Source organism: Microplitis mediator, chromosome 10 (genome assembly GCF_029852145.1).
Source record: "Microplitis mediator isolate UGA2020A chromosome 10, iyMicMedi2.1, whole genome shotgun sequence".
Lineage (NCBI taxonomy): Eukaryota > Metazoa > Arthropoda > Insecta > Hymenoptera > Braconidae > Microplitis > Microplitis mediator.
In genome coordinates, this window is record NC_079978.1 from 12,217,828 (window position 1) to 12,243,003 (window position 25,176).

At 37.1% G+C, this 25,176-nt stretch overlaps 2 protein-coding genes across 2 annotated transcripts; one reads left to right on the forward strand and one right to left on the reverse strand.

The window, feature by feature from the left end:
• Nucleotides 1–17,548: 17,548 nt before the first annotated feature.
• On the reverse strand, nt 17,549–18,520 carry LOC130676312 (uncharacterized). Its single transcript, XM_057482465.1, has one exon. It carries the CDS (start codon nt 18,518–18,520, stop codon nt 17,549–17,551), a length of 972 nt encoding a protein of 323 aa, XP_057338448.1.
• A 2,444-nt stretch (nt 18,521–20,964) lies between these two features.
• On the forward strand, nt 20,965–22,203 carry LOC130676313 (uncharacterized). Its single transcript, XM_057482466.1, has one exon. It carries the CDS (start codon nt 20,965–20,967, stop codon nt 22,201–22,203), a length of 1,239 nt encoding a protein of 412 aa, XP_057338449.1.
• Nucleotides 22,204–25,176: the final 2,973 nt, after the last annotated feature.

Here is a 25,176-nt window from a genome sequence, read left to right on the forward strand (position 1 = left end):
GCTGATAACGTTGAGACAATAATTCCCAAGCGTAAGGTGGTTTAAACAATACATGTGATGTTTCTTCAACATTCATTGTATTTTTCAGCGTTAGAGAAGCGAGTTCTTTTATAATAAAATTATTTTCAGCTCCTCTGAAACCCTGCACGTCTAATAAAATTTCCATTTTAAAACACTGTATCAATTAGACGTACAAGAAGAAACTAATCAATTAATGCTAATATTTTAGCTAAAATAGTATTTTTTATTATATCATGAAAACTTCGCAACCAATCAGGTCCTTCGAATTGGAAATATTGTTATTCTCTGCTTAGTATCTATCATCACCTTCACCAATGATTATTCTTATTTAATTCTCAGAAAAATAAATATTGCTGCATAGTATATGTCATTTATATTGATAATGTTAATAATACTATAAATAAAAAATTTCACGCTTTTTTTAATAACTATATAGCTAGTGAGCTAATAGTTGAATAGATGGTGCCCTTATAATATTACATGACGCAGATGATATCATATGATAACATGTAATACAGGCGTAATTGAATAATAAAAAAAATTATCGTAATGGTCATTTTTTTTTTTTTTTTTTTTTTGTTTTTAACAAACGATTAGTCAGCCTCTGCCTCAGTAGGTGGCGTCAAAAGCAGCTTGCAAAATCATGAGAATCACATATAGTATTAGAAGATTTTTGAATCGATATCAGTTTCATCATGGATTATGCCAAAGATTTAACACTTACTCGGGCCATAAGAAACTTGATAACAACAGTAGCTGAAGCATATAATGAACTTTGTCAGAGTGGTCCGGTAAATAATGAAGTATCTTTAAGATGGGCAAACATTTGTATTGATAATATTGATTATTTTAATTCAATATTGTCAGATCCACGCTCTAGTGTTCACGAGAAACGGTGTGTACAAGCAAACATTTCACTTTTGTATTGGTACAACGAAAGGTTTATCCAGTTAAGTGGACAAGTTATTGGTGGTGGTGATTTAAATAACACAAATTTAATACAATGGCAAAACTTAGAAAATGCCTTCCAAAATCGTATTAAAACTGGCTGTATAGTAAATCTCGGTCACACTGATTTACGTGAATTTTTGAAAGATGCCAAAAATATTGTGCTGGATAAAATTCAAAATATTTTAGATGAAGAAGGGAACCTCAAAGTGAGTACTACACTATTGAGTAATTTTCAAAATATGAAAAGTGATGCGATTATAGAAGAATCAAAATCATTTAAAACCAAAAGTGATAAAATTCTACCCGCAACATCAGTTAACGATTGGTTTGATAATAATGTCTACGATAATTTGCTGCAGAAAGTAGAAGAATTTAATGAAAAAGATTCAGGTTGGAGTTTAAATGAAATAATTAATCTAACTATCAATATTTCAAGGTATGTTCTAAATCTTTTTTTTTTTTTTTTTTTTGTCTCTGACTTATAATTAAAAAATTTTAAGGTACGCGCCTTTGCAAGCTGGATATTCTACATTCATCAAGCTTCCTAATCATTTTCAAGGAAAACAAGCGGTGCTGAATATCAATAATAATGATGAGTATTGTTTTTTGTGGTGTATCAACGCCGCTATATATCCACATACGCCCGCCAATCCTGAAAGAACATCATCTTACCCTCATTTCAGTACAGTGTTAAATTATCGAGGTATTCAATTTCCAATTAAACTAAAAGATATAAGTACTTTTGAAAAACTTAACAATTTATCAATAAATGTTTATGGTTTAGAGTCACATTTTATTAAAAGAAAAAAAAATAAGTCTAACGATATTGTTCCATTATATTTAAGCGATAATAATATCAATTCAGATAAAGCAACAATTCACTTGTTAATGTTGGAAACTACTAATAGTATTGACATTGGTGACAATCCTAGCAATTATTTACCTATATTTCATTTCGCTTGGATAAAAAATTTGTCGCGCTTAGTTAAGAGTCAGTTAAGTCGATCTCATGCTAAATTATTTTTTTGTGATCGTTGCATTTGTCATTTTAAGCATGAAACTGCTTACATGAAGCATCGACTAGATTGTTTTAATAATAATAAGGTTAGAATGAGATTACCAGAAAACGATGAGAAAATTATGCGATTTAAAAATTATAGATTTAAAGATTCAGTACCCTATGTTGTTTATGCTGATATTGAATGTACGCTTAAATCTGAATCTGATGAAGTTCAAAAGCATGTCCCGCACAGTGTAGCTTTCTATATCCGATGTAGTTATGATAATTCATTATCTAAATTTGAAATAAATCGTTCTGCTGATTGCATTAAATGGTTTGTCCAACACTTGGAAATTTTAGGTAGAAAACTTCATAATATAATTAAAAATGATATTAAAAAAATGAATCCACTTAGTGCTGTGGAAGAAAATTATCATAAAACATCAAAAGACTGTCACATATGCGGTAAACCATTTGTATCTGTCAATGAAATTAGATGTTATGACCATTGTCATTTTACCGGAAAATATCGTGGTCCTGCACACAATTCATGTAACTTAAACTATAAGCAATCCCACACTATTCCGGTAATATTTCACAATCTATCTGGTTATGATTCACATTTCATAATAAAATCTTTAGTATCGGTTTTTAATGGTGCAATTACAATTTTACCGGTAAATAAAGAAAAATATATATCTTTTACTAAAACCATTGAAAATACAAATGTTGAGTTAAGATTTATTGATTCATTTCGTTTCATGGCTTCTAGTATAGAAAAATTAGCATCATATCTTAGTGATGATGATAAAAATATAACACATCATTTTTATCCTGATCTTGAGAAATTTAAATTAGTTACACGTAAAGGTGTATTTCCATATGAGTATATCGACTCAATAGAAAGACTGGATGATAAACAATTACCCGAAAAAAAATTATTTTATTCTAAACTTAATGATGAGAGTGTGTCTGATGAGGACTACAACCATGCTCAACAAGTTTGGAATAAATTCAGTATTCAAACACTTGGCGAGTATTCAGACTTATATTTAAAAACAGATGTCTTGTTATTAGCTGACATATTTGAAAATTTCCGTAAGAGTTGTTATGAAACATATGAGTTAGACCCTTTACATTATTATACTGCTCCGGGACTTGCTTTTGATGCTATGTTGAAGCACACAGGCGTCGAGTTAGAATTATTAGATGACCCAGAAATGATTCTGTTTATAGAAAAAGGTATCAGAGGTGGTGTATCGCAGTGCGTAAATCGTTATGCTCGAGCTAACAATCGTTTTATGGGAAATGATTTTAATCCAAATTTAGATGAATCGTATTTGATATATTTCGATGTAAACAATCTGTATGGGGCTGCAATGTGTATGTCTTTACCGCAAGGATCATTTGAATGGGTAGAAAATTTTCAATGCACACAGGAAAATATTGAAACTCTTTTTAATTGTAGTGAAAGTGAAGGATTTATTTTGGAGGTGGACTTGAATTATCCAATAGAATTACATGATCTTCATAAAGACTTACCATTGTGTCCCGAACATTTTGTACCTCCTGATAGTAAACGATCAAAATTAGCAACAACTTTACATCCAAAAGAAAAATATATAATTCATTTTAAAAACTTGCAGCAATGTCTGGAGCTAGGTATGGAGCTTGTAAAAGTTCATCGAGTTTTAAAATTTAAACAATCAGCATGGTTAAAACCTTACATTGACAAAAATACTGACTGTAGAAAAAATGCAAGAAATGAGTTTGAGAAAAATTTTTATAAATTGATGAATAACGCGGTTTTCGGAAAGACAATGGAAAATGTTAGAAAGCACACAGATGTCAGATTAGTTAATTCATGGACGGGTAAATATGGTGCTAAAAGTTTAATTTCAAAACCAAATTTCCATAGTTTTAATATTTTCGATGAAAATATGGTAATTATTGAAATGAAAAATTTAAATGTATACTTTAATAAGCCAATTTACGTTGGTTTCTGTATTCTCGATTTATCAAAGATTTTCATTTATGATTTTCACTATAATTATGTTAAAAATAACTTTGAAAATGATAAATCAAAATTATTGTACACTGACACCGATAGTTTAATTTATGAATTTAAGGTTCCAAATATTTATGATTTCATCAAACGTGATATCCATAAATTTGATACTTCAGATTACCCGGAGAATAATGTTTACGGTATTCCTTTGAAGAATAAAAAAGTTGTAGGTCTGATGAAAGATGAAATCAATGGAAAAATAATGTCAGAGTTTACTGGCTTAAGAGCAAAACTATATGCGTTTAAAATTTTTAATGACAATCAAGCTAAAAAAAGAGCGAAGGGTGTGAAGGGTTCAACTTTAAGGACTATCACGTTTGATGATTTCAAAAATTGTCTTTTCGAACATATTAATGTAACAAAACATCAATACTTAATAAGAAGCCGTAAACATGAAGTAAAAACTATTAAACAATTTAAGTTAGCATTAAGCTGGAATGATAATAAAAGAAAATTAATTGATGATTCAACTGACACTTTACCTTGGGGATACAAAGAATCAAAAACTCCTAATTATGATGATGATGATGATGATGAAATGATTATTGATTGTCACGATATTTAAATATCGCGGCATCTTCGCATTAGGTCGGAGAAGGGCAACGGATGGCAGCACACGCTGCTCAGCACGTCTCACCCATTATTATTATTATTACTCTACTATTATTATTATTTTATGTATTATTTTCTTTTATTTACTGTATTATTATTTGTTTAATTCATTAGATAAAAATGGCGGCTAACTCAGTAAAAATTACTGAATTTGATTTACTGATGGATGGATTTTACAGTCGCCGGGATAATTAATTGCGAATTTATTTATTTTAATTATTTGATTATTATTATTATTATTATTTTGGTTGGTTGGCGCATGCGCGGCAACGCAACAGTTGGCCTCGGTGAATTTATTTATTTTAAATAAATTCACGGTGTTTATAAATAAACTGAGGGAATATTTATTTATAATATTATATTATTAATTATGCTCTGGGGAAAAATGGCCATTTAATGTCGAGAGGGGACAAATTACACGTAATACAAGTCATACATCATGTTGGTGGTAAATGAGCAAATTGACATGCGACAGAGATATTGCTCCATTGGTAGAAAAGAGAAACCATTACAAGATGGCGCCGGCCAAGGTGCCGGCATGGGACTCACGTGCTGCCATGGTCAGACGTGGATAGTCCATTGTGAGAGCAAGGTGTGTTGTTATTGTTGCCGAATTTATTATCTGAGACGCCATTTGGATTCGCCAAGCGGTACAAATTGTATTGGCTGATTATACAGTGTTGAAGACACTCGCCAAATATTAATAATATTATTTTTGGACTTTGGCTGTTACAATATCAAGTAATTTAATCATGCAGCCGCTCAGAGTATTAGAGATTGGTGATGACTGTAAGTACCTTTGAGTCTGTTACATTGGCGTGTAATTTGTCCCGCGTTGGTGGCCATTATTATTATATACCTCACGTGTGAGTGAGAGAGAGGTTTCCATATATATATATATAAATGTGCGTAATCCTTTGTCCCGGCGACGAAACTTAAACCCAAAACTTGGAGGGTAAATTGGTGATTTTTATATTGGTAATTATTAGTGACCGTATATGTCATTGCCGGTAAATAATTATTAATATAGTTATTGGTATTATTTTGTATTCTTTATTAATTATTGGTGACCGCATATTATTGTCGGTAAATGATTAATATTAATTATTATTATTATTTTATTTATATTAATTATTGGTGACCGTATATTACTGACGGTAAATAATTAATACTAATTATTATTACTAGTTTATTTCTATTAATTATTGGTGACCGTGCATTGCTGCCGGTAAATAATTGGTATTCTTTATAATTATTATTTATATTTTCTAATCATTAGTTTGAAGAGTGTGGGGAAGTATTTATTTTGTTGGTGGATACTTATCCTTAATTAATTATTATTTGGAACCCATTTATTATTTGTTGGTAATTATTATTTATATCATTTATTATTTGTGGTAAATTTATACCCACCAGTAATTTTGTGGGATCAGTATTCACCATTTGGAAGTTTTTTTTGCACTTATTTAAATATCACCAGTGGGTGCATTATTATTTTGCGATAACGATTTAATTTATTACCAGTGCAAATTTATTTTTGAAGTAATTATTAATATTGTGATACATTTATTTCGTGCGTATAAACATTGGTATACTTAATTATTTATATTTATTATTTATCACGTGCGAGTGATAATCAAAGGAACATTTGTTTATTATATTTATTTTTTGCGTTATTTGACTATGGTCAGTAATTTTATATTGTGAAGTGATTACTATTATTTCTTTATTATTGTTTATTGGTTATATACTCGCTGGAACCTTATAAATTAAATTATATCGGGTAAATGGCTACCAACCCGGGATTTAATTAAATATTATTATTATTTATTGCAACTTTCTCTTTCTTGCTTTCCTTTTCCATTACCTGAAAATTGCTCCCTGTTTTACTTTATTATTTCATTTTTCATTTTCATTTCTTTCTTTATTGTTTATTTGTTATTTCGTTCGTGGGGTACACGAGCTGGCGCCCAACTAGGTTTTCTAACCCAGCCTGAGGAGAGCTGAGTGTCCAGTGGGATTGTGGGCAGTTCCAAAGGACACTTTTGGTTTTGTTTTTCTGTTATTATTTTTATTTTCAGTTTTTTTACCATCGGTGGGCCATAACGCCTATTTGACACTAACCACACTCCGCCGTGGGTAGTGTGAAATAGTAGTGTACGTTATATGGCGCCCAACGTGGGGCCAGGGAGCCATTGAAATCGTACGGTTTGATTTTTGAAGTTTCAGGTTTTGGTGCGGAGATTTGGATCGCATCGAGAGATTTATTTTGTTGTTTTCTGGTAATTTATTCATTGTGTTCGCGAGGAACAATTCGCGTTTATTTTGTTTATCGTGTGTATTATTTATTGAACAATTAATATGGATTCGTGGCGCGAAATTTGGGACAAATCGAGTGCGTTATTGGTGGAATGCCAGCGAATGCGTGGGGGAAATGATGATGATCCACCACGAGGGCGACAAAATGTAAGCCAGCTCCCAACCACTACACCATTGGCAGCCGAATTGCTGTCAGCTGAGCGTCGTGCAGGCATCCATGGGTCCAATGACACGATGACGGTGGATGGCGATGAAGAAACCGCGAGTGACAGTACTCTTCCTCCGACAGAGCTGACGTGGTTGATGGACCAACCACCATCGAGACTTAAGATGTTGTTGGCTAGCTTTGGTCTGTCTACATTCGGGTCACCACTGGTTCTTCGGAATCGATTGAATCGATACCACCAGAGGGCGCTGGGTGCCATCAATGTGAGATGGAGCCCAGCAGTGGACGAAATTCCGGCGGGATCCGACACCATTCCAGAATACGTCGACGTTGCAGCGCTGCGAGAGTACTTGCGCAGTCGGTGGTTGAATCACCATGGGTCCGATAGTGTGATACGTGACCGGGTCAGACGGTTGATGGACCGGGATGATGGCAAGGATGTCTTGTGGGACCCATTGGTGGACGAGCTGATGAGGGAATCAGCTGTTGGTCGTGAACGTGATGATTTGGCAATCATGGATCGATTGCACTCCATGGGGATCCATTCCCACCCTCCTGCAACGACTGGGGAGTCAACTGTGCCGGTCACTAGTGCACCAATGGTAACTGCAGCTCAAGGGGTGCAGCAGCAAGCCCCAATGGATGCATATGCGACTCACCGGGACGTCGTAGAGGTATTACGGGTGTTTGAGACCCGGATTACGGCCATGTTGTCGAATATGACCGCTGGCACGTCATCAGCAAGTGTTTCACGACCTCTGGATCCATTCCGGGCGTCATCACCAATTCGCAGCTGCGTGGCTGCTTCAATACCATCCTACCTAAGTGCCATCCATACGACATCGGGGCAAATGGGCGGTTTGAGGGCCAATACTCAAACAGTAAATGCGTGTGGGCCTCAAATGAGCATGGTACCACCGGCATGCACTACCACCGCGTCTAATGTGCATGTACATTGGCCACCAGCGGCAAATCGGGGCCATGGGGCTACCCACCAGCCACACCATGGGCGGCCATCAGACCATGGGGACGATTCTGACTCCAGTGGTAGTCCATCATGGTCTTCAAATGATTCTTACGCCAGCCAGAGGGCCGACCGACGTTCAAGGTCAAGATCTCATGGTCGGGATCGAGATTATGGAGCAATTGCCCGCAATTGGAAGCTGTCTTTTGCTGGAGATGGTTCCATGACTGGTGATGAGTTTCTGAGGCGGTTGTCAGTGTTGATGCGAAGTGCTGGCATCCGCCATGAGGATCGACTGGCAGTTCTGCCAGAGGTGTTCACCGGTGTTGCTGCTACGTGGTGTTCAGCCAATTTTGAACGGTGGACGCGATGGGAACAATTCAAAGACGAATTTCGCACTTGGTTTACAGGAGGAAGACGCCAGCGGGAGATCAAAGCCGATATCCGGGCGCGAAACCAAGGAGAGAAAGAATCGTCTCGAAATTACTTGATTTGCCTCCAAAGTTTATATTCGAGATTACGACATCCGCCAGAGGAACCACGACAAGTTCGTCGTGCTTGTCAAGGACTTCGTCCAGAGTTCTGGGACCATTGCCCGGCTGGTAAATTCGATACGTATCAGTCGCTGCTGCACGAGGCAACTCGCTTAGAAGAAAAGTGGCGAGCGGCTAAAACTCGACGTGCCCCACCACCAAGGGAAGAAGCATACGTAAAGGAATGCTCGTATGCTTATGGACCAAAACAACCACGGGAGCATCGAGGGTTGATGCACGCGGTTGAGGATCATGAATCTGGTGAGTCTGAGCGGCAAGCACCACCAGTGGGAAAAGGCAAGTCAAAGAAGTCTAGGAAGTCCAAGAAACGTGACAGACAAGATGTTTCTGACCAAGAATTGGCACCGGTGGGAAACGCAGTTAAGCCTGATAAGCCGACAGGACCAAACATGCCACCTGTAAGGCCTAATGCACAGCAAAATCCACCAATGGTACCTGGTGGAAACGTTCCGGGGAATCCGTCGACGTCTCGGGGCCCGGGAAATTTAAATCCTCGAGCACCAGCATTTCGTCGACCTCGATTTTGTTTCAACTGTGGGTCGTTGCAACACCTAAGTTATGATTGTCGGGAGCCCCATCGCGACGTGTGTCCGAGATGTGGGACGGTGGGCAAGACAGCAGTCACTTGCCAGTGCCCACCGAGATCAATACAAGCAAAAAACGCCAATGCGGGCCGCCAATAGAGGGTGACGGTCTTCATAGCGTGGTAAGCCCTCAACCAGACCATCAACAGCATCGTATCTGTGTCCAGGTCGAGGTACACGCCATCAGTCAATCATCGAGTGCGGGTTTAGCCCAGGAATTGGACGCTACCATGGATGTGTTGACTGATGATTTGCTAGCGATGCACATGAGGCGGGAATTGGCTGATTCACACGTCTCCAATGGGTTCTGGCGGTTCAAAACCGGGCATGCGCGACCAATGGTTTCGATAAGTGTTGCAGGAAGGTCCAGAATTGCAATTATCGACACTGGGGCTAAAACTACGGCATTTGGGTCTTTTGCCAGAGAATTGATGGACTCAGGGTGTCCATACATGATGGAAGAGACTCCCACCAGATTTGGCATGGCCAATCATACCACCGATGAGAGTGGAGGTGTGATTGGACCGGTATTTACATTGGACAATGTCGAAGAGGTGACATTCCCAATACATTATATACCACGTTTGGGGTCGTTGAATCTGATTGGGATGAATTTCATTGATCATTTCCAAATGCAGTTGGACCTACAGCGGAATTTGTGGCGTATACGTGATGGCGAGTGGCATCAGTTGACTCGGGAAACGTCAACTAGCCCTCGTAAGACGTTCTGTGCACTGCAAGAGCTGACTGATGGCGAAACAAAGCAGTTGCAGCAGTTCATTGATCACCAGAAGAGTCTGATGACCCCGGGGCTGGGTCTGACCCATTTGGTAGAACATGACATCAGATTAAAGGAGCACAAACCCGTCAAACAGCGTGTTTACAGACGATCACCAGTGGTATTGGAGGCCATGCAGGAAATCGTGGACCAAATGGTGATCGAGGACATCATCGAACCAGCGGCGTCGTCAGAATGGTTGAGTCAACCGGTGATGGTAAAACGGCCCAATGGAAAATACCGTATGTGTGTGGACTTCAGAGATGTCAATGCAGTGACTGAACGGGATACGTATCGTTCACCTCCGATACATGAAGTATTGGATGGCTGTGGTGAAGCTCATTACATCTCAACCATTGACATGAACTCTGCGTATTACCAGATCCTGTTGACTGAGCAATGTCGGCCATTTACAGCATTCTGGGTACCTGGTAGAGGCCTCTATCAGTATAAGAGGATGCCAATGGGCTTGTGCAACGCACCAGCGACCTTCCAGCGGGGAATTGATCGGATAATCACTCCAGATTTAAAACCATACGCTGCAGCATATCTGGATGACATTATTGTGATCACTCCGACGTTTGAAAAGCACTTGGAAGTATTGGCTGAAGTTCTGAAGCGGATACGAGAGGCAGGGTTTACTCTGAATTTCGAGAAGAGTAAATTCTGCCAATCTCAGGCTCGATTTTTGGGTTTCCTGTTGGACAAGGACGGGTTGAGACCAGATCCGGAGAAAATTGAGCCCATCGTGAATTACCCAACGCCGAGGAATGTTAAACAAGTCAGACGATTCAATGGAATGATTAATTGGTACCATCGTCACCTCAAAAACGTCGCCTGTGTAGCTGGACCTCTATTCAGGCTAACACGCAAAAATCTCCAGTGGAAGTGGACCGAAGTCGAGGAGGCGTCATTTCAAGCTCTGAAACGGGCTTTAATAGAGGCACCAGTCTTGAGTACTCCCGACTACTCTCTACCATTCGTGTTATACACTGATGCGAGCCAATCGGGATTGGGTGCAGTGCTGGTCCAACGTGAAGAGGACAAAGAACGACTAATTGCCTGTGCCAGTAAATCTTTAACTCCAGCGGAAGCCAACTACAGCACCACAGAAAAAGAGTGCCTTGCTGTGGTGTGGGCAGTGAGAAAGTTTCGTCCGTATCTGGAGGGATATACTTTCACGGTGGTGACTGACCACTCAAGTCTTCGGTGGTTAATGAATACTCGGGACCCCACTGGAAAGTTAGCCAGATGGGCTCTGGAATTATCCGAGTATGACATGCGGATCGAATACCGCCGTGGGTCGGAAAATGAAGCCCCGGATGCTTTATCCCGTCGTTTCGAGGGTGAAACCGAAGCACCAGAGGACTTAAATGTGCTGAACGAGGACACCGAGGATGATTGGTACACCGAAAAATGCCAACTGCTGGAAAATGACTCGGATTCCGTGCCTGGCTATCGGTATGCTAATGGGCGGTTGTATAAGCAAGTACCCGCGCTGATGGAAGGTCTGATTGCCAACGATGGTGTGATTTGGAAACTGGTGGTACCTCCAAAGGATAAATGGTGGGTATTGCAACAGGCCCATGACCATCCTCAATCAGGTCACCTGGGAATCCGCAAAACTTTGGAACGTGTGAAGGCGCGATATTATTGGCCGGGGATGTCTAAAGACATACGTCATTATGTGTCTGAGTGCGAAACTTGTATTGCGTCGAAACCAGTTCAGCAAAAACCGCTTGGTTTGATGGAAACCAGAGCACCAATGGAACCATGGGAAGTGGTAGCTGCAGACACCATGTCGTTCACTCGGTCGAAGTCTGGGTTTGCTTATTTGATCATTTTCGAAGATTTGTACACCCGTTGGATTGAGTGTGTCCCAGTAAGAGCGGCTAATGGTAAAACGGTTGCAAATAGTCTCAGACAAGCGATTTTGAACCTGTGGGGTACTCCAAAGGTGTTTTGGACCGATAATGGGCGCGAGTACTTGAATAAAGATGTACAAGCCGTTATTGAGGAATGTGGTATACAACACATGACCACCCCGCCATACCATGCACAGGCTAACCCAGTGGAACGAGTGAACCGTAATATCAAGACCATGATCATGAGCTACTTGGAAGACGACCATCGGGAGTGGGATAAATACATATACGAGTTCCAGTTTGCGTACAATACGGCAAGTCACGAGAGTCTGGGAGTGAGTCCAGCCTTTCTTAACTTTGGTCGAGAGCCGTGTCCCATGAGATGCTATGGACATGATAACGACGCGGTACAACTCGAGGACAATGTGGACCGGTCTTATTGGGTAGCACGTATGGACCGAATGGTTGATCTGAGGGACATAGTCAACCAAAACATACGTCGAGCATCGGGACGGTACGCGAAGTATTATAATAAAACTCGCCGAGTGGGGGTTTTTGAAGTCGGTGATCTCGTCTATCGTCCAAACAAGGTTCTGTCCAAAAAGTGTGATCAAGTGGTTGGGAAGTTGGCTCCAAGGTTTGTCGGTCCATTGGTGGTTGATAAGGTGGTCTCACCGGTAATTGTCGAATTGAAGACGCTCGATGGTAAAGGTGTGGGTCGCAGTCACATCAAACTGTTGAAATTGTTCAAACGCGCTGAGAATGTGGTTCGAGCGGTTGAAAATTCGCTTGCTCTGGCGGTGATGAACGCGATCTTGATGGTCACCTAATGACTCTCCAATGGTCTAATCTATCTAATTACCTATCTATCTATTGTCTCTATTTCTTGCACTGTCCTTCTATCGCTTAGCTGCTATCTATTGCTTTGTTACTTTCACTATCGCTTTGGTACAATGTGTCATGATTTGAAGCCCAGTGGGGGTAATAGCGAGCAATAATATTTGTTTTACAGACTTGATGTGCGCAAGGAACTGGGTCCATTATAGGATTGCGGCCCCAGTGCTAACTGAGGCGGAGAAAGAGGCCGGGCATGAGCTCGTCAGAGCCGAATTCCGTGCCCAAGAAGAACGTGAGCGTACACCGGCGACGCGGGAGTGGAAACGGGTGGTGGAAATAATGTTTTTCAACCAAGTGGACGTGTGGAAGCGCCAGTGGGCCACACGAGTAGTCCCCAGTGGTTGTGCCCGTTGTCACTCATGGGCGCACGCTGCCCGTCAATGTGATAACCCACCGCGCGAAATAAAGCCTTTTTGCGATGAATGTGTCGCATTTTTCGACACAGAGGAATGCCACGGATCACACGGGTGCGCACGAGTGGCGGTACGGGAGAGGTGCATGATCTGTTGCAATGTGCGGGTGCACCCAACAACAGAAACCCCACAACGGATAACCCGGTGCCCGGAGTGTCGTCGTACTGGATCGGAGCAGCTATGGGCTCTGCCAACGGTACCCAAGTTTTCTTGGGATCCAGAGGTGATTCGGCGCTTCAAGCTGGATTGATCACGGGACAAGAAGCGACGTCCACAAATTATTTATTTTTTTTACTTTATATCGTTTATTTTGATTTTTCTTGAATTTTCTATTTTATGTTCTTTGGTTTTGTTCGTGTCGGTAGGCGGCCAAGTATGAGAACACAGTCATTGTACGTTGCATTACTTGGTAATCATTGTTTAAAATTAAATGCCACACACTCTAAACTCATGATATCATTCATTCACATTCATACCTAATCCTCATTCACTTACTTCCAATGGTAGCAAGAACGAGAAGGTAAGTGAAATGTTGTACGTCTTTAAACACGCCAATGGATGCGAAGACTGCTGTTGTCTCGGCCAAAGGTCTTGCAGAGGGCTAAGACCGGCCTGGTGGGGGAGTGTCACGATATTTAAATATCGCGGCATCTTCGCATTAGGTCGGAGAAGGGCAACGGATGGCAGCACACGCTGCTCAGCACGTCTCACCCATTATTATTATTATTACTCTACTATTATTATTATTTTATGTATTATTTTCTTTTATTTACTGTATTATTATTTGTTTAATTCATTAGATAAAAATGGCGGCTAACTCAGTAAAAATTACTGAATTTGATTTACTGATGGATGGATTTTACAGTCGCCGGGATAATTAATTGCGAATTTATTTATTTTAATTATTTGATTATTATTATTATTATTATTTTGGTTGGTTGGCGCATGCGCGGCAACGCAACAGTTGGCCTCGGTGAATTTATTTATTTTAAATAAATTCACGGTGTTTATAAATAAACTGAGGGAATATTTATTTATAATATTATATTATTAATTATGCTCTGGGGAAAAATGGCCATTTAATGTCGAGAGGGGACAAATTACACGTAATACAAGTCATACATCATGTTGGTGGTAAATGAGCAAATTGACATGCGACAGAGATATTGCTCCATTGGTAGAAAAGAGAAACCATTACAAGATGGCGCCGGCCAAGGTGCCGGCATGGGACTCACGTGCTGCCATGGTCAGACGTGGATAGTCCATTGTGAGAGCAAGGTGTGTTGTTATTGTTGCCGAATTTATTATCTGAGACGCCATTTGGATTCGCCAAGCGGTACAAATTGTATTGGCTGATTATACAGTGTTGAAGACACTCGCCAAATATTAATAATATTATTTTTGGACTTTGGCTGTTACAATATCAAGTAATTTAATCATGCAGCCGCTCAGAGTATTAGAGATTGGTGATGACTGTAAGTACCTTTGAGTCTGTTACATTGGCGTGTAATTTGTCCCGCGTTGGTGGCCATTATTATTATATACCTCACGTGTGAGTGAGAGAGAGGTTTCCATATATATATATATAAATGTGCGTAATCCTTTGTCCCGGCGACGAAACTTAAACCCAAAACTTGGAGGGTAAATTGGTGATTTTTATATTGGTAATTATTAGTGACCGTATATGTCATTGCCGGTAAATAATTATTAATATAGTTATTGGTATTATTTTGTATTCTTTATTAATTATTGGTGACCGCATATTATTGTCGGTAAATGATTAATATTAATTATTATTATTATTTTATTTATATTAATTATTGGTGACCGTATATTACTGACGGTAAATAATTAATACTAATTATTATTACTAGTTTATTTCTATTAATTATTGGTGACCGTGCATTGCTGCCGGTAAATAATTGGTATTCTTTATAATTATTATTTATATTTTCTAATCATTAGTTTGAAGAGTGTGGGGAAGTATTTATTTTGTTGGTGGATACTTATCCTTAATTAATTATTATTTGGAACCCATTTATTATTTGTTGGTAATTATTATTTATATCATTTATTATTTGTGGTAAATTTATACCCACCAGTAATTTTGTGGGATCAGTATTCACCATTTGGAAGTTTTTTTTGCACTTATTTAAATATCACCAGTGGGTGCATTATTATTTTGCGATAACGATTTAATTTATTACCAGTGCAAATTTATTTTTGAAGTAATTATTAATATTGTGATACATTTATTTCGTGCGCATAAACATTGGTATACTTAATTATTTATATTTATTATTTATCACGTGCGAGTGATAATCAAAGGAACATTTGTTTATTATATTTATTTTTTGCGTTATTTGACTATGGTCAGTAATTTTATATTGTGAAGTGATTACTATTATTTCTTTATTATTGTTTATTGGTTATATACTCGCTGGAACCTTATAAATTAAATTATATCGGGTAAATGGCTACCAACCCGGGATTTAATTAAATATTATTATTATTTATTGCAACTTTCTCTTTCTTGCTTTCCTTTTCCATTACCTGAAAATTGCTCCCTGTTTTACTTTATTATTTCATTTTTCATTTTCATTTCTTTCTTTATTGTTTATTTGTTATTTCGTTCGTGGGGTACACGAGCTGGCGCCCAACTAGGTTTTCTAACCCAGCCTGAGGAGAGCTGAGTGTCCAGTGGGATTGTGGGCAGTTCCAAAGGACACTTTTGGTTTTGTTTTTCTGTTATTATTTTTATTTTCAGTTTTTTTACCATCGGTGGGCCATAACGCCTATTTGACACTAACCACACTCCGCCGTGGGTAGTGTGAAATAGTAGTGTACGTTATATGATTAAAAAAATTAGAAATTGTAAATTTATTATTATGAAATAAGTACTTAAGGTTTATAAATAAAAATGTGTTGTGAATATTAAAATTTTTTCTATTCATTTATTTTAACATGTATATAAATATTACAGGTCTGATTTATTAATCCAGCTGTTGTGTTTACTATCAAAACCAAGCCACTTAACGTACAATTTGTTTCCACGTTTTTTAATAATTTTTTCAACTAAATACACATCGGGGTACTTTACTTTGCTCAGCTCCTCCTCATAGAATCCACCTTCAATTGGTTGATCTTGATAATCCACTAGTTTATATGTTGTAGGATTAGTTTTCTGCACTGTCTTGATAGTAAAAATTTCAGTCGTCCAATTTGGTGTATATCCTTTTTCAAAAACATGTTTATATTTACTTATTCTAACTTTATCTCCAACTTTAAACTTAATCTTCCGTTTTTTTGCCGCAACTCGAAGAGGTTTATAAATATTCTTCATTATCTGCTTTTCATTTTCAGCAGTTACATCAACAGGTTTCATTTTAATAGTACGATGTTTGGTATTGTTATAAGAGTTTACCAATTCTTCCAGCATATCAATCCACTTATAATTACCACGTGCGGAAAATTCTCGCCACATTTTATTTTTAAGCGTTCGATTAAAACGTTCACATATTGATGCCTTTAGGTTGCTAAACGTGGAGTATAAATTTATTCCATATCGCTTCATGAGATCCTTGAATTCTTTATTATAAAATTCTTTTCCCTGATCAACGTGTAAATTTTTAGGGATCCACCCTTGTTGCAAGATAGATTTCATAGCTCCCGTAACATCACCGCCACTTTTACTTTTGATAGGAACTACCCAAGAAAATTTTGAAAAGATATCTATGACGGTAAGTAAGTATTTATAACCTTTATTGGATGTTGAATACGGTATCATTTCTACTAAATCCGCTTGCCAAGTCTCATCCAATCCTCGGATCTCAACATGACGACGATGATAATTTCTGCGAGCCTGTTTGTGAAGCTCATAAGCTATTACCGATTTCTTATCTTCCATTTTTCTAGTCTATATGTTTCCCTCTAACTCTGTGACTCGTTGAATATTGTCATATAGAACTTTTTTCAATTTTAGGTAATTTTTTTCTAAATTACTGACAGTAGTTTCTAATGTTACCACTTGAGCGTGCAAATGTGAAATGACTTCTGCCTGGTCTTTTGTTATCATATCATACATCAATACCAGCTCTTTCTGGACGAATTCACGTGTAAATTTTACAAATGCGGCATCTTTATCTTCTATTGGATGACCAATGTGACACAATCTCTTGTCTTTTATATCATAATTACCATCAGCAGTTAGTTTGAATCCTTGGCCAGGTCGTCCTGGTGGGCCAACTATTCCTACACCCGATGGTAAGGCACGTCCGAAAATATCAATACTCATGGTATAAGTCTATCCGCAACAATGGTCAGTATTCAAATAACACGAAATATTTTTATGGGAGCTTAATAAATAATTTCAGCCTCTCGTAACTCTTCAATAATTGAAATTATTTCATTCGTATGACTCGGATTACCAGCTGCTTGAGAAGCCATGAGAAGACGAAGACGATCAATCAGTTCATTAGGATCATCCCAATATACATAGTCTATGGGTGTTTTCTTCTTTCTTGCTATCATTAAATTTGGTATTCCCCCTCCAGATGATGAGTAATTGTGCTTAGCGAGAAAATCAGCAATATAATTATCAAATTTCGGTGTTGAATCGATAAAAATTTCACCATCCGCTTTGTAATGTTTTCTGTGGGTATTAGTTTTTTCAAGAATTTCAAAGTATTTCTTTCGGTCATTCTGTGTGACAAGCGAGTCAATGGGTGACTTTTTAAATAATAGTTCTAACAGCCCAGAAGTCATTGGATATGATTTATCTTGAACCATAATTTTATTATCCTTAAATGCAATATTAGAATCACCGATAAATAATTTATTAAACTTTCTGCGTACACCATACCGTGAATCTATTTCATTACTGAAGCTATTGAATTTATTTATGTAACTTTTCGATAAATCACCCGTTTTAGCTGGCGTACTTGTTGAAGTAGGTGTTCTTGATAAAAGTGTGTCATCAAGATTTTTGCTTCTTGCACCTGTATTATTTTGGGAAATTATACTATCGTATAAACTCTGACCATCATCATCATCATCATCGTTGCCATGCTCAGATAAATCCTTTAACGATGAGTTCTCTTGTTTGATCTCTTGTTTGATCTCTTCTTTAATTTTTTGTTTTGATGTTGGTGGTGATGAGTCTACTAGACTTTGCAAAGGTGTAACTATTGGCTTAAACATCTCACTCATGGCCTTTTCAGCGGTATCTTTACCCAACTTTAACATTTTATGTTTCTGTCGGATAGCATCGCTAGCCTGAGATATTTTGCGCAATATATCCCTTTGCTTTATTATCTCCTCACGCTTCATGTTGACAGACTCAAGTTTACATTGCGTATGATAATAATTACTATTCTCTTATTAATTTATACTGATATAAGAATCGAATCCTTTTCTATACCGGCCACTGTTTACTTCACTATCTTTATCAACAACTACAAAACCATACTTATCATTATTCCAACAAGTTGAACAAAGATCTTTGAATAAGCTGTATGACATATCTGTATTAACATGATCATCATATATATGCTTTAAGTTCATCTCATCTTAGCGAAAAAGTACTAAAAAGTTAGCATTATCTGGTACAAAGTTGACTGAAAGGTTAGCTCATGGTGATCCTGGTATCAATCCTTTAGACGCCGCATGTAAAGAACATGATATTGCGTACTCGCAGAATCGTGAGAATTTAACAGCACGACACGCAGCTGATAAAATTCTTGCTGAAAAAGCCTGGCAACGTGTAAAAGCGGGAGACTCAAGTTTTGGTGAAAAAGCTGCCGCTTGGAGTGTAAATAAAATTATGAAAATGAAGCGAAGATTCGGAATGGGCTTAAAGAAAAAGGGGGTGAGGGGGAAGAGGGGGAAGGGGATGAAGAGAAGGGGGAAGCGGGTGAAAAAGAGGGGGAAGGGAGTGAAAAAACCTCAAGTAGCATTGAGAAAAATTGTAACGGCAGCAAAAAATTCTATACATCCAGGGGATAATCCAATCAAATCAGCTCTTCAAGGTGCTCGTCGAGAGGTTAAAAAATCTGGTGGAAAAAAAAATGTTAGATTCCCTCGTATATTGCCTGTACCATCAAAAATTGGTGGAGTACTTCCATTCCTCATACCTCTGTTTGCTGGTCTTAGTGCTACAGGAGCATTAGCTGGTGGTGCAGCAGGAATAGCGAAAGCCGTTAATGATGCAAGTGCTGCTAAACAACAGTTAGAAGAGAACAAACGTCACAATTCCAAAATGGAAGAAATAGCTATGGGTAAAGGATCATACTTGAAGCCTTACAGGCGCGGAATGGGTTTATATTTAAGACCATATCGTGTTGGTAAAGGGGTTAAAAAAGTAGATAAAAAAAACAAGTAAAGCTACCGCACCGGGCACTCACAAATATCGATTTATTGAGATATGCTAAAGAAATGAAAATTCCATACTTTCGAGGTGTTTTCATGCGAAATGATTTACCAAACTCGGGTCCTAATAAATACGAAGCAGCTATTGTAAACCTTGATGATAAAAATAGACCTGGAACGCATTGGGTGGCATACAAGAAAAGAGGTAATAAAGTAATTTATTTTGATAGTTTTGGTAATCTACAACCACCTAAGGATCTTATGGAATATCTCGGTGTTGGTAGCGTAAAATATAACCACAAAAGATATCAAGAGTTTGATACAATTATCTGCGGTCATCTTTGTCTTAAGTTTTTAAACGATCAACTATAAATGAGTGGTATTCAGAATATAATACATCAGTCATGGCTGAGTCATTCACGTTAACGTTGACGGGTACATCCTCGGTGTTGGAGGCTAATTATTTTCCTCCAATTGAGTTAGCACCGAAAAAAAATTATGTCCTAGGATTAATAGAATTATTAACATTTAATTCAATACCTAATATTGATGAGGGCGCTAATAAATTTTATGTAATCTCACCACCTATTAAAAAGCGAAGAAAAAGAGATGTGCAGGGTACTAATGTATCAGATGTGGTACCCCGGATAAGGACTGAAAAGGGTTTTGAAATTATTGGTTCAGTTGATGAGAGAGTTGTGGTGATACCTACAGGAAGTTATGAAATTGGAGATATTGAAAAGTATGTACAGAAGACATTACCAAAATTAAGTATCAGCATAAAAGCAAACAACAACGAATTACGAAGTGAAATCAAATGCGATCAGATTGTAAATTTCATACCTGACGATTCTATTGGTCGGCTTTTGGGTTTTACAAATCGTATGCTTGAACCAAACAAAACTCACTTATCAAATTTACCGGTGACAATTTTGAAACTCAACGTTCTCAGAATCGAGTGTAATATCACTTCTGGAGCCTATATTAATGAACGTAAAGTTCATACTATCCATGAATTTTTCCCGGGTGTACCACCAGGATTTAAGATCGTTGAATTACCATCACACATCATTTACCTTCCAGTCTCCGTAGACGCTATACATAATTTAAGACTACGGATAGTAGATCAGGATGGAAATTTAGCAAACTTTAGAGGTGAAACTATAACTATAAGATTACATGTAAAATCTCTTTAATAATAATAATAATAATGGGTATTGTATTTGAGACAAAAAGCGGTAGTGGCTATAAAAAGTCATCAACATGGCCAATGAACATCAGTCACCGGAAACCCTACAAACCGCTAACACATCAGAACATTCAATTTCTCCGGAGCCTAGGATTAAAATTACGTGGAAAATTAAAAAAATAAAAATTTACTTTTGTTGTTTCGAGTGTACACGACCATGGCGGCGACGGCGACAATCTTAAACATTCAGAGGCCAATTGTATTCGATGAATCAGTTGCGCACTATGAATTACATGCACATCAACCGTATGCATCATCAACATTAAATAATAACGATGAAGTTCGTATTACTATACAAAATCAAAATTTATGCATACTTCCAAGTAAAAGTGCATTACATATAATTGGTAAATTTACGAAGAATGATGGTACTGCAGTCGCTGAAACTACGAGACTAGTTAACATGGGAATTTGTCATATGATTAAAGAATTACGTTTATTCATGAATGGCGTTGAAATTGATCGAAATACAAATGTTGGCATTACAAGTCTCATGAAAGGATATTTGTCATTTAGCCCCAGTGAATTAAGTGCTCTAGAGAATGTAGGTTGGCTGTCTAATGACGATACGCAATTAACCAACGCAGCTGGTTATTTTGATATTTTAATACCACTGAATTTACTGAGTGGATTTGCTGAAGATTATCAAAAAATTCTTATAAATGTTCAGCTAGAGTTAGTTTTAACCATTTCGAATACCGATATCAATGCATACATACAGAATCCTGCAGAAGGAGCCGCCGCTGAAAATGTTAAAATTACACTACAAAAAATTGAATGGATAGTTCCATATGTTACATTATCAGATAAAGAAAGAATTCAAGTGTTAAATTATATTACTGGTGATCCATCTATTCCTATAAGTTTTCGAACTTGGGAGTTGTATGAATATCCACTTTTACCTGCAACACCACGACATATCTGGGCTGTCAAAACATCAACTCAGCTTGAAAAACCCCGCTATGTAGTGCTTGGTTTTCAATCAGCAAGGAAAAATGATGCGAGAAAAAATGCTAGTCAATTTGACCACTGTAGCATTAGGAATATAAAATTATTTTTAAATTCACAGAGCTATCCTTATGGAGATCTTAATTTAATGATTGATCAAAATCAGTATGCGCTATTGTATAGCATGTATACGAGTTTTCAGTCTTCATATTACGATAAAGAAGCCGAACCCCTGCTGGCAAAGAAAACATTTTTGGATAACGCGCCACTGTGCGTTATTGACTGCTCTAAGCAAAACGAAGCGATCAAGTCTGGACCAGTAGACATACGTTTAGAATTTGAGTCAGCTATTCCGTTTCCACCTAATACAACTGCTTACTGTCTAGTTATTCACGATCGGATTATTGAGTATAACCCTATAAGCAGTACTGTAAGAAAATTGATCTAAAAAAAAAAAAAAAAAAAAAAAAAAAAAAAATGGTGGTGGAATTTAATTTAACGCCAACGATACATTATATGTTTGCATGGAGTTATGCGTACAAAAAAGCTAGACAAGGTCCATGGGAACAGACAGCTCGAGATAGAGAAAGATTCAAACGCAGAATAAATAACTTAAATGCTATTATTGAACCTGTACTATTAAAAAAATATAATGATGTAATAAAAGATAAATAAAAATGGTTATGGATGAAAAAATGTTTTTATTTTATTTAATAACCTCAAATAATACATTTAGTTTATAATAATATTATATAATTTTTAATTAATAATCTTGTACATTTTGTTTATAAGAATATTATATAATCTTTGATATTATTTATTCATTTGACATTTAGGGCAATCTTTTCGGTATGGATAAAGCCATATTCCACAGATATCCCAATCACCACCAGTCGCCGGATAGTGATCCGTACAAAATGAATAATCTCTTATTTTATCATTGGACTGCAATTCGAATGATAATTTATCCCACACATGACGTATTTGAGTCCTTGCAAAACGTAAAAGAAATTGATAATCGAGACAGTCAATATCACGTTTATCCATTTTTTTCAAATCAGACAATTGTTAATAAATTTGTGCGGATCTTTCGTACGACGGTTCATCACCCCAGAAATCCAAAAACCAACGCTTCAGTTGTTGTACATTTTGGTAGGCACATGAATGTGTTCTTCGGCGATGAATGCTTTTAAATGGACATTTTTCCTTCTGATAGTTATCCACGTTTTCAAATGAATAATGCCTCATTAGTTGAATATCGATTATTGGTGTTGAGTAATCGGTCATAATCTCCAACCATTTATCTTTTTCCTTTCCATCGACAAAAAAATAACTTGCCGTGCTCACCAATTTTTTGATTATTTTTGGAAATTGATCGTATGGTATTTTACCTGAGTCCCACCGGATTCCATGGCCACAACCACTCTCATCAACACTTTCTTTTGTGATTACTCCATCGTACTCCAATGGTGGTTGAAAGAGAAAATATTTACACTCATAAATACCTTGTGTGGTTTTAGTATTCGCTATATCTACTGCGCACAATTCTTTTACAACAAACGTTTTATCGGGCATCTCAAACCCAACGAAATCAATGATATAATCCATTGTCGCTTATTTTTTATGAATGCGTTCTTCTAATTTTTCCAAATTTTCAATTTTTTTATATAGTTCTTTCACAGAGTCTTTTAACGCGCAACAGTTCGGGCACGCTTTAATGTCACGTCGAGTTTTAATGATATCCAAATTATCTTGAAGAAGATGGAGGTTGCGTAAAAAATCTTTAATACAGTCCAGAATCGGTTCGTCGAAATAACGTGGTAATAAATCAGTTTCTGACACAGCGTATGGTGGATGATTTTCTAAATATTCTAGTTCGTCTTCACTTAATTGATCCATTTAGAAAGACTATACAAGTGATTCGAAAGAACGAGAATCAACGACTGACGATAAAGAAGTAATAATCAGCAAAAAAAGCTTCTTTACCCCCACTACACTAATCGAAAAAAATAAGTCAAAACTGTTTAAGATGACATAATATGAGATTTTTATTGCAAAGATTTTCATGAAAATAATGCATCAAAATTTACTAGCAACAGATAAAAATATCGAATTCTACCTTTCCGGTCGCTGATAAAACAGCCAATTGCCCTACCAGCTATTAATAATTATTATTGTCAACTGTCGGTAACGGAGGGATACGCGAATAGAAGAAAAAAGTTGGAATAAACTAGATGGCACTTGTTCAAGCAAAAGACACTTCTTCTCACAGATACTCATACTACTAGTAGTTTTGAATATATATAAATTTTCGTTTAATATAGTTTACATATGGATCCCAGGATACTCTCCTTATATTCTAGCTCCCCCTTCTTAATTCTGTAAATATAAGCTAGAAATGAGAGTATTCAGGAATTCATATAATTTATTCTGTTTTACCGACTGAAGATAAAGATGAAACCTAACCCACCAACAGCCGGTAAAACAGTTGATCACTGCACATATCCGCTACCAATGTCGATCATTAATATCGGGCGCTGATATTACATTCTGATATCCACCGCTGATATAACATTCTGATATCCACCACTGATAGCACATTCTGATATCCACCGCTGATATCTCATGTTAACATCCCAGCCGCCGATAACACCATCTGCCGGCAAACAGCCGTCGGTAAAAGCGCGTGCACGCGGCCACTTACCGACGGTCGGTATAGTAGAATGCGATGTTATCGGGCGGGTGTAATCCCCCAAAATAACTACTAACACATTTTAAACTCATTTAAAAAAATGTTTTAACAAAACAAATGACTCATTTTTAATGTTTAAATAAAAATATTTCATAAAAATAATTCATAAAAAACTTATTTCATAGTCCGATAAATAATAACATTTTATTATTTTTATAAATAATAAATAATGTTTAAAGGTTCTAGGTGAAAAATACCAGACCTAGTAAATAATATAATATTCTATAAATAATTATTAATAAATAATGTTAAAGATTCTAAGTGAGAACACTAGACCTGGTAAATAATTTAGTAGGTTATTAATAATAATTAATAAATAATAGTAAAAGGTTCTAAGTGAGAACACTAGACCTGGTAAATAATATAATATTTTATAAATAATAATTAATAAATAATGCTCAAAGGTTCTAGGCAGCTTGCCAGGCCTGATAAATAATAGCCAATAATAAATAATAATTTAATAAATAAATAATAATTCATAATAGTAAAGATGATGTACACGACTACATGATGTACATGAGTATGTATGTGTAGGTGTGTTTGTATTTTGCTCACGTGTAAATGTGCTTGCGTGTGGGTGGACACATATACGCACACATATGTACACATACACATATTAGGGCACCCACCTGTAGTGGGAGTTCATACGACACTCTCTGGAAAATCTAA